Source organism: Numenius arquata, chromosome 5 (genome assembly GCF_964106895.1).
Source record: "Numenius arquata chromosome 5, bNumArq3.hap1.1, whole genome shotgun sequence".
In the NCBI taxonomy this organism is placed as follows: domain Eukaryota; kingdom Metazoa; phylum Chordata; class Aves; order Charadriiformes; family Scolopacidae; genus Numenius; species Numenius arquata.
Window position 1 is genome coordinate 14,747,103 of NC_133580.1, and position 9,577 is coordinate 14,756,679.

General features: G+C 54.5%; 1 protein-coding gene across 1 annotated transcript; it reads left to right on the forward strand.

The window, feature by feature from the left end:
- Window positions 1-7,990: 7,990 nt before the first annotated feature.
- Window positions 7,991-9,097, forward strand: POU3F4 (POU class 3 homeobox 4). Its single transcript, XM_074147838.1, has one exon. The coding sequence runs from the start codon at window positions 7,991-7,993 to the stop codon at window positions 9,095-9,097; it is 1,107 nt and encodes a 368-aa protein (XP_074003939.1).
- The last annotated feature ends 480 nt before the right edge of the window (window positions 9,098-9,577 follow it).

Here is a 9,577-nt window from a genome sequence, read left to right on the forward strand (position 1 = left end):
GTTATTTCAGCCATTAAGTAAAGCCCCGTGCGCTTTATGAATAGATTTGTTAAAAGGAATCTCTCACTATATGTATATAGTTTACATTAATTATTTGATGAAAGTACCATAGGTGATTTCCTATGCTATTTTTAATTCAATAAAGTTATTTAAACCTCCTTATGTTTGGGGCTATTTAATGAGGTGTGCAACATTAACAGAATCACCAATGAGCTGTTACTACAAATACGAAGATTTTTGCAAAAACCACTCGTGTTCGCAAAGGAGAGAGACGGGCACAGCTTGGCTCCCTCGCCGCCACGGAAAAGAGAGGGGGGTGGCAGGTACCTTCCAGCATCTCACCTCCTTTAGCCTCCGAGGGGGACTCCAGGGCGAACGCACCATTTTCACAGCGAGCAGGGAAGGGGGTAACACGCCGGGCCCCGGTGCGGGCGGGGGCGGAGAGGGCTCCCCGGGGATGGGGAGGGCTCCCCGGGAGCGACGGGCGGCAGCCGGCCCCGCTCGCCCGGAGTCGGCCGGGTCCCCGCGGCAGGAGGGGGCTCCGAAATCACCTCACCCGTTTTCTCTTTGCAGTGACAGATCGTTCCCTTTTCAAAGCGTCTCCAGAGTCTTTTTTTGACGCTCTTCCCCACTCGTTAGAGCCTGTCCGTTCAAAGGCTTCCCCAGCTAAACTTCCCAGCAACTTCACTAAAACCCTTTGAAACATGGGGAAGGGGGGGATTTTTTTTTTTTTGGGCTCTTCCTTTTCTTTTTTTTTTTTTTCTCTAGAGTACAATAGGGTGAAGCAATCTCTCATGAACTCAGGGCTGGCTGTGTTTAAAAATTAATTTGAAAATGCCTGACTTCAAGGCGCAGGCGTCTCGCATTAAAGCCTATCACCCTGGCATCTCGGCACGGCTTCTCCTTCCGCCGCTGCGGAGAGTCTCTGCATCTCACCTCGTGCAAAACCAAATATTTTTACCCAATTTCTCTTTTCCAAGCGCTATCTCTCACCGTGACGTAAGGGAAACACGCAGCTGTATGATAGCCTCATGCATAGGTATACACCTGCATGATGTTCTCGCCTCTTTCTGAGGGTAATTCGCGATGTCGCCGGGTTATCCAGTCCCGCCTTGTTTACCTACAGCTAAACAAAGCTTCGAGGTGAAGATGGCGACTCTGTCCCGGGGCGAAGACCGCCCTGATCTTCCCCAAAACGGGCGTGGGAAGCGTACAGGTGCTGGCGTCGCGGGCGTGGGGTGGCCCAGGGAGAGCCACGCCTGGGAGGGAGAGGGGCTCTTAATGAAATCATAACATTCAAACAGTTTTCTATTAAATCCTGCTAATTTTCTAGGTGAAGGCTGTGAAGTGAATGTGAGGAAGCATTAAAAGGGAATTGAATTTGCATTCCTTATGCTACAGGCACATGTTTACATGACCTTTAAAACAGAATTAAAGCTGTATCATCAGCAGCTGTAGGCAATTCACATTACTAAGGCAATCAAATCAGAAGGCTAAACTAACTATAAAACATAAATTAAACTGATAGAGAATCATCCTAATTCACTAGGTTTACTTGCAATTTACTTATCCTCTACTAGTAATTTCTAAACAGTTTGGAGAAGAAGCAAATAGGAAATACTTGAATGTGGCACTTCAAAAATGAGTTGTCCGAGGGGTACAGCCGGCTTTCCCGGGGCTCTTCATTAGCGACCGCGGCAATAACGGTCCGGGCACCGTCCCCCCCATCCGTTCCCCTGGCGAAGGGACGTTACCAGAGGTCCACGAAGGGCCTACAAACTGGTACCTGCAACTCCTGCATCGCTAAAACCCTAACTTTACCGGGTTGGCTCCAGCTTTCCGGAGTTCTCCTGCTCTCTGGAGGACCCTCATGCAAGCCGTTTATGTTCTAAAATACGAAATAACGCCATGCCCAAACGGAGTTCGCGTGGCACTGCTCCCTTCTGCCCTCCTCCCCCATCCCCAAGAGGGACATTTTCCAATGCCTGAACCACGATTAAAAATAATAATAATAATAATAATAACAAATCGATACCGCCGATTATTTCATTAAAAGTTTGCAGAGTGCATTTCCCGGGTGAAATGGGGACGGCGGCCGGCACCGGGCATCCCCTGCCCCGCTGCCCCGGCAAGGCCCGGCCGCAGCCCCCTCCCTCCCCCGAGCACCCCAACTTTGATTTATTCCTATCTATTTCTTGCAGGCGGCGTAGCTGAGGGGTGGCCTCTCCCCCTTTGACAGAGACTCTCCCGTGGGCACTTCCATTTGTCCCGGGGACTGCGCCGACGTATTGCCCGCCCGCCTTTCCGATCCTCCGAACCCCACGCAGCCCCCGCCGTGCCCGGGGCTCCCCGCGGCTCCTCCGCCCCGGGGAAGGGGACTCGGTGCGCCAGGGCCGGGCGGGGGATGCTCGGGTTTATCGGGGGGGGGGGGGGGGGGTGGTGTTGGGTCCGAGCTCAGGCGCGGGCAAAGCCTTTGTCTGCTGCCCGGAGAGTTCCGCCACTCGTGTCCCCACGCGGGAGCGCGGCGGCGAGCAAAGGGGGCTGTGGCAAAGCATTCACCTGCACAGGCTCGAAACCTAAACTGCCTCATGTGCCTCCGCACTTTCTTGCGTCGCCCAAGCGCGATTCGCGAAGGAAACATCTTTTTGCAACACAGCCTGGCCTGACAGTCCCGGTTTTATAACAGCTTTTGGTTGGCGCGACCTGAATGAAACCCGGAGTAAACTTTCCACCCAGCCGTAAATATTTCCTCTGTGAGAAAACAAAGAATTAGCAGTCCCATCCACGTATTTATAAATGTAAATCTAGGAGTGACGAGGCGCTTCAAAGCGGAAGAGAGGCTTAGATCCCTCTGCAGAATCAGGAGCATCACTGGGTGTACGCTAAAGCTAGGAAGACACATAGTTTAAGAAAACAAAACAACACACAGACACACACGCACACACCCCAACTGCATTGAAATTGTTCAGTAAGCTAACAAACAACAATGCAGGTATTTGTCACCCAAGGAATAGAGCTATTTGTCTTCGATGTCTCATTAGTCAACAGAGGTTAAATAGCATGCCATTTAGTGCGTTTTCAAATCCAACCCACTTTCCTGTAAATATGTCTGAGCAGAAATCTGTCCGCTCAGGAATTGTGTTTGAATTATTGCTGGAATATAGGCAGGGTGGCCTCTGATTTGGAAAGGGAGCTGGATCCGTGTCCCCCCCCCCCGCACACAGGGGCAGTTGCCCACCGCCAGCCGCCTCGCCCTTCTTTGCTGGGAGCGAACGCACTTCGCAAAAAAAAAAAAAAAAAAAAAAAAATACACACCAAAACAAAATCAAACCCACGGGATTTCGGTCCGGGGTGAAACAAGCGCATTCTTGTCATCACGCCTGTTTGAATGGCACGGTGAGGAAAGTGCCTACGTAAAAGGGAAGTGATCCGCATTGTTGTGCAGATCTATTAACTCCTAACGTGACCTTAAAAGCTGGCATGCACTTCAAGCACCGCCCGGGAAAGGGACCGGCCGCCGGCCAGGAGCCCGCGCCGGAGCCCCCCTCACCCCGGCTCCCTCTCCCCAACCATATTTCTCGATTAGACACCGGAAAACCCGACGTTTCAATACGTGGATTTAATAAACGGCAAGACCGGTCCCACGGTAAAAATGTGCACTTTGGAGAGACTTCCCGCAATATATATATTTCTTTTCTCTCGACTGCAAATCAACCAAATGTTGGAGACAATACCTGCCACAAACCAACCCAGCGAAAAAATAACAGTGACCTGAACATGACGTGGTAGTGCACAAATGAACGACATTTTTTTTTTTTCCCAGCAAGTACATTTTTCAAACATTAACAACGTGGAAAAAACACATTAATAATAATATAATAATAGGCGATTCGAGCAGAGGAGCGAGGACTCGCCCAAAACGCTTGGGAAACCGCAGCAGTTAGAATACAAATGCTATTTACCTTGCGATTTTCTCTGCCCGGGACTGGCTTTATTGTCCCTGCCTAGCCTTTCTCCGGGTGCAGGACCAGCCCAGCCGCAGCAACGCTCCCTCCGTGCCGGGCTTATTACTAACGGGCTGGTGCTGGGAGAGATTTGGGGGGGCTGCATTCATTCTTACATTAGGACTATTTCAATTTGCAATCTGTCAGTCCATCTTCTGGCTGTGGCTCTGAGATGGCAGTGTGGCTGTGGTGGCTCTCCCTCCTCTCTCCCTGCACAGGATTTACTCACGTTCAAGAGCAGCCAACAGAGACCAAAAAAAAAAAAAAAAAAAAAAGAACTAATTGAGCTTGTGTCGGTATTGGCTAATTTCTGCTAATACTCTGTAAATTCCTCTTTTCTTCCTAACCTTCCCCATGCAGGTTAGGTTTTCACAAAGCGTCTCCGGAGATCCAGGAGCCAGTTTCTCAGCCGCCGGCTGAGCTGATGGGTGGCTGGGCTTCAACGTTAGCACCAGAGCCTGGATGTACACAATGCAAACCTTAACTCCTGGCTCCAGAAACGGTTAAATTGCCCTTTCCCAACCCCCACCCCCGTTATGATTGACTCTGTTTTTAAATTTGCACTTGTTCCCACCAAGCGCAATCTAACTCGTCCTGTCTCTAAAGTGAACTTGTGTTGAAGGTGAAGTTTTCAATATAGAGGTCATGACACCGAGCCACAGCTTACCGCTCCGAGCTTCATGCTGTATTAAACACAATCAAAACGAACCCCTTTTAGACCTTTTTTTTGTTGTTGTTGTTTTTTTCTTCCCCTCCCGTAGATGAACAATGAGGAAAAAAAAAAACCACCTCTAAAATATAATAAAATCAGCTCTGCCACTATAGTAAACCCGTTCTTCCCGCTTCTGGTCTCTCTCTCTCCGAGGTCCCTACCTATAGAGAGGCGCCTATAGGGCCGGTTAGAAACACACACACACACACACACACGCACGCACAGACGCACCCCGCGTTTTAGTTATAGCTCTTAAAGGGGACTCTGTGGGTTTGGTGCCGGGGAGAGCCACCATCCCTGCCCCGCCGGAGATGCCACCGCCCCGCCGGCTCTACGCCTGGGTGCCGCCGCCGCTCCCGCTGCCCACGGAGGGGAAGGGACGTCTGAGCCACGCACACGGGTGACCCCCCGAAACCCTCTGTCCCGCCTGTGCGAGGGGGACTCGACACAATTACAGCTCCTCCACTTCAAAGCGGGGGGTTTCTCTATAGCGACTTCTAGCTGCCCCAAGACGGTAGGCTGCCTTCAGCTATTGTGCGATCTTTTTCATGCCAAAGATTTAGCAGAAAAAAAAAAAAAAAAGGAAAAAAAAGGAAAAAAAAATATATTAAAGCGAGTTATTTGTTGGGGAAACGCGGGTCCCTCCAGTGCAGAGGCACCCAGAGACAGAAGGCTGGAGCGCAGGGTCCAAACCCAGAAACTTTTTTTTTAAACTTTAATGGGTTTCAGTCTATGAAAAATAAGTTACAAATTCTTGCAACAGTAGCTTTGCATGTACTTATTTTTCTCCCATGTCCAGACGGGGTCGTCTATTGAATAAGGCTCTTTTATTCTGCATGGGGCAGGGGATTTGTGGCCATGGTCCCCCTTTTATTCCTCTCTCTATGGAAACCCAGATCATGGGGAGAAATATGCGAGGCTGAATAAAGAAAAGCAGCAGAAAGGACCGCTTGAGAGCGGCATCTGTTACACTTGGGAAGTTAGACTGACAGGAAAGAGCTAAAGAAACCCTCTCCAGCAGATTAGTTAGAACAGCAAGAAGATTTAACTATATGCAGATAAAAACACTTTAAAATACACCATACTCTCCTATAGGCGAGATGAGAGTCTCCTCCGTCAGGAGCGGAGTGCCGCGGAGACGAGCTCTGCCTTAGATACATTTGCAACAAATATTAAAATGGGACGTTCGGGGTTTTATTTCCCTGCTAGAGACTCTGCCTTAATTAAACGGCGGATCTGAACATCTATTTTCACGGGCAATGGGATTTGAAAAATTGTTTCGGAAGTTAAAGTGCAAATTAATTTTAAATAATTTAGTTACGTTTTTATACAGTGCGGATTTCTTTTTTTTTTTTTTTCTTCTTCCGCGGGCTCCGGTGATATTTATTTCGAGCAGCTTGTGAAGGCGGAGAGGGTGGGGGGAAAGGAAAGAAAGGGGAAAAAAACAAAACAAAACAAAACAAGAGGGCTCCTAATATAACTCTTTCTCTGCCCTCCCGCCTTCCCCCGCGCTCAGCCGCGGAGCTGAGTGCCGCCGCTGCGCTGGCAGAGCTCGCCGGCACCAGCGGACCTATCCCGGAGACATTTTTCACCCCCCCTGACCTCCCCGCCGACCCCCCCGCTCCCCAGCGCCGCTCGCTCACACCCCGCTCCCCCGCCATCTGCAAACTTTATTTCGGTTTTTTAAATTAATTTTTTTTTTTCCAAGTTTGCCCCCCCCCCCCCCCGGGGCTGCGTCAGGCGCGGAGCGAGCGCGGGTGCGCAGCGCGGCGGCCGTCCTCCGGGGATGCGCCCGGGGGCCCGCAGCCTCCCCGATATATCGCGATATGCCTCCAGCAACGCACCCCGCTCTGCCTTTGCCCCCTCTCGCAGGCTGCGCCCTGCCCGAGCCCCGGCGAGAAATTATTGTGATTATTATTATTATAATGAGGAAAGCGATGCTACCCGGCTTTAAAGGAATCAGAGGAGCGCTCTCACCTTATTTATATCTATTTTCTCATTTTCTTGAATTTTCTTCAGATCTGTCTTCTCAGAGAAACTAATGCCTTAATGACTTTCTGGTAGCTGCAAGCCTTCTTTTATTTCTGCTAAATATATGAAAATGTATGCAAATTTAAATCAAGCTTAACCTAGGAGCTCTTGCAATATATTTAATGGAATTTCAAACCAATAAGGGAACTCTGATGCAGTCTTCTGGAAGTGCAAATATAATTACGCAGCTAGGTTACCTCCAAAATTATGCAGGGAAAGGTCATTTTTTAACTCGGGAGCGGGTCGGAGGTACCAAGGGTTGGCTCTCCCGCCGCCGCTCCGCACCCGCGCGCTCGGGGCCCCGGCGGGGCAGCGCGGGTGCGGAGCGGCGGCGGCGGCGCTCTGCCCGCCGGGTCCGAGCAAACCGAGGGGGGTGCACAGCGCGCTCCCCCCACCCCGGGATCCCCGGGGGGGTGGGGGGGCTGGGGACCGCGCGCGCCTTTTCCCCCTCGATTTTCCCTTTTTTCCCCCGTTTTCTTTTTTTTTTTTTCCCTGCAGACCCGCGCACCGGCGGCGCCCCGTGTATTTCCCATTGCAAACTTTGAGAAGGCAACACCGGGATTTATCGCCGGGGAGGCCGGAAAGCGCCTTTTGGGGCTTTAGTATTTTTTGGAGGGGGTGGGGGTGGGTTTTTTTTGCACCGCGGGAGCGCACGGCCCAGGTCGGGCGCGAGACGCACGGCTCGGGGCAGCGGCAGCCACCGCCGCAGCGGAGCAGAGCGGGCACTGCGCACCCGGACCGGCGGACCGGGGGCGGCGAGGGCCGCGGGGGCCGTGCCGGGCTGCGCCGGGGTGGTCCCGCCGGGCTGCCGCCGTTTAACCTCTGCCGCGCGCTCCCCCGGCGCTAATCGCTCCCCATTTAAGCCGTGCCCCGCGTCTCCCCCACCCCACCCCCCCCCCCGTCCCTGTCCCTCCCTCCCCGCCCGGCGCGGAGCGGAGCGCGGCGCGGAAGGAGTTAAGCAACGGGAGGCCGCCTCGCGACCGGCCCCCGGTGCCGGCGGAGTGATTCACTTCCTGCCTCGGGCCCGCGCACACCCTCGCCCCGCCCCCCCCGCCGCCGCGCCCGGCCCTCTCGCCCCCTCCCATTGGCCCGCGCGGCGCGGCCCCGCCGGCGGCGCGCCCCCATTGGGCGGCGCGGCTGCCAGTCGGCGGTCGGCCGCTGCCCGGGCCGCCGTGCCGGTGGATGTCAAAGGCTGAAGCGGCGGCGCCGACACAGTATAACTCGTGGGGGCTGCGCGGCGGCCATGGCCACAGCCGCCTCCAACCCCTACAGCCTGCTCGGCTCCGGCTCGCTCGCCCATGCGGACGGCGCGGGCATGCAGCAGGGGAGCCCCTTCCGCAACCCGCAGAAGCTGCTGCAGAGCGAGTACCTGCAGGGCGTCCCCGGCAATGGGCACCCGCTGGGCCACCACTGGGTGACCAGCCTGAGCGACGGCGGGCCCTGGCCCTCGGCGCTGGCCGGTGGCCCGCTGGAGCAGCCCGACGTCAAGCCGGGCCGGGAGGACCTGCAGCTGGGCGCCATCATCCACCACCGCTCGCCCCACGTCTCCCACCACTCGCCCCACGCCAACCACCCCAGCGCCTGGGGGGCCAGCCCGGCCCACAGCGCCTCGCTGGCCGGCCCCCCCGCCGCCGCCGCCGGGCAGCCCCTCAACGTCTACTCGCAGGCGGGTTTCGCGGTGGGCGGCATGCTGGAGCACGGCGGGCTCACCCCGCCGCCCGCCGCCGCCGCCGCGCAGGGCTTGCACCCGGGGCTGCGGGGCGAGGGCGGCGGGGAGCACGGCGAGCTGGGCGGGCACCACTGCCAGGACCACTCGGATGAGGAGACGCCGACCTCGGACGAGCTGGAGCAGTTCGCCAAGCAGTTCAAGCAGCGGCGCATCAAGCTGGGCTTCACCCAGGCCGACGTGGGCTTGGCCCTGGGGACCCTCTACGGCAACGTCTTCTCGCAGACCACCATCTGCCGCTTCGAGGCCCTGCAGCTCAGCTTCAAGAACATGTGCAAGCTGAAGCCGCTGCTGAACAAGTGGCTGGAGGAGGCCGACTCCTCCACCGGCAGCCCCACCAGCATCGACAAGATCGCGGCGCAGGGGAGGAAGAGGAAGAAGCGGACCTCCATCGAGGTGAGTGTCAAGGGCGTGCTGGAAACGCACTTTCTCAAGTGTCCCAAGCCGGCCGCCCAGGAGATCTCCTCGCTGGCAGACAGCCTGCAGCTGGAGAAGGAGGTGGTGCGGGTCTGGTTCTGCAACCGGCGGCAGAAGGAGAAGCGCATGACCCCGCCGGGGGAGCAGCCGCAGCACGAAGTCTACTCCCACGGCGTGAAAACGGACACGGCCTGCCACGACCTCTGACCGGGGGCCGGGGGGGCAGGCAGGACTGCGGGCAGCGCGGATTTTTTCCGCCGGGGCTTTAACTTATGGTTTCCGAGAGGCGGGAGAGCGCGGAGCGGTGCGGGGGCTCGCCGCTCGCCGCCTGGGCAATATATTATTTTTTTTTTTCCCTCTCTCTTTCTCCGACTTTTCCGCTGATCAGTACACGGTGTTTACTCGCAGACAAGGTTTGTTTTCGGTCTCCACTAGGACGAAGGAAAAAAAAAAAAAAGGAAAAAAAAAAAAAAAGAAAATCCACGGGAAAAAGAAAAAAAAAAAAAGGAAAAAACCGACAGAAAAGGAAAGACAGATGTGTGCCTATGAATAACCTTCCAGCGCCTTGGTTATATCAGCTGTATTTCAGGTGAATCTGTTTTACAATAGACTAGTTTTGCATTTTTAAAGACTTATATAGCGTTTTTAAATGTCTGAGGTGTTTTACTACAAACTGTACACAATATT

Coding starts and splice junctions, on each gene's coding strand:
- POU3F4 (XM_074147838.1), top strand. CDS start 7,991: ATGGCCACAGCCGCCTCCAACCCCTACAGCCTGCTCGGCTCCGGCTCG.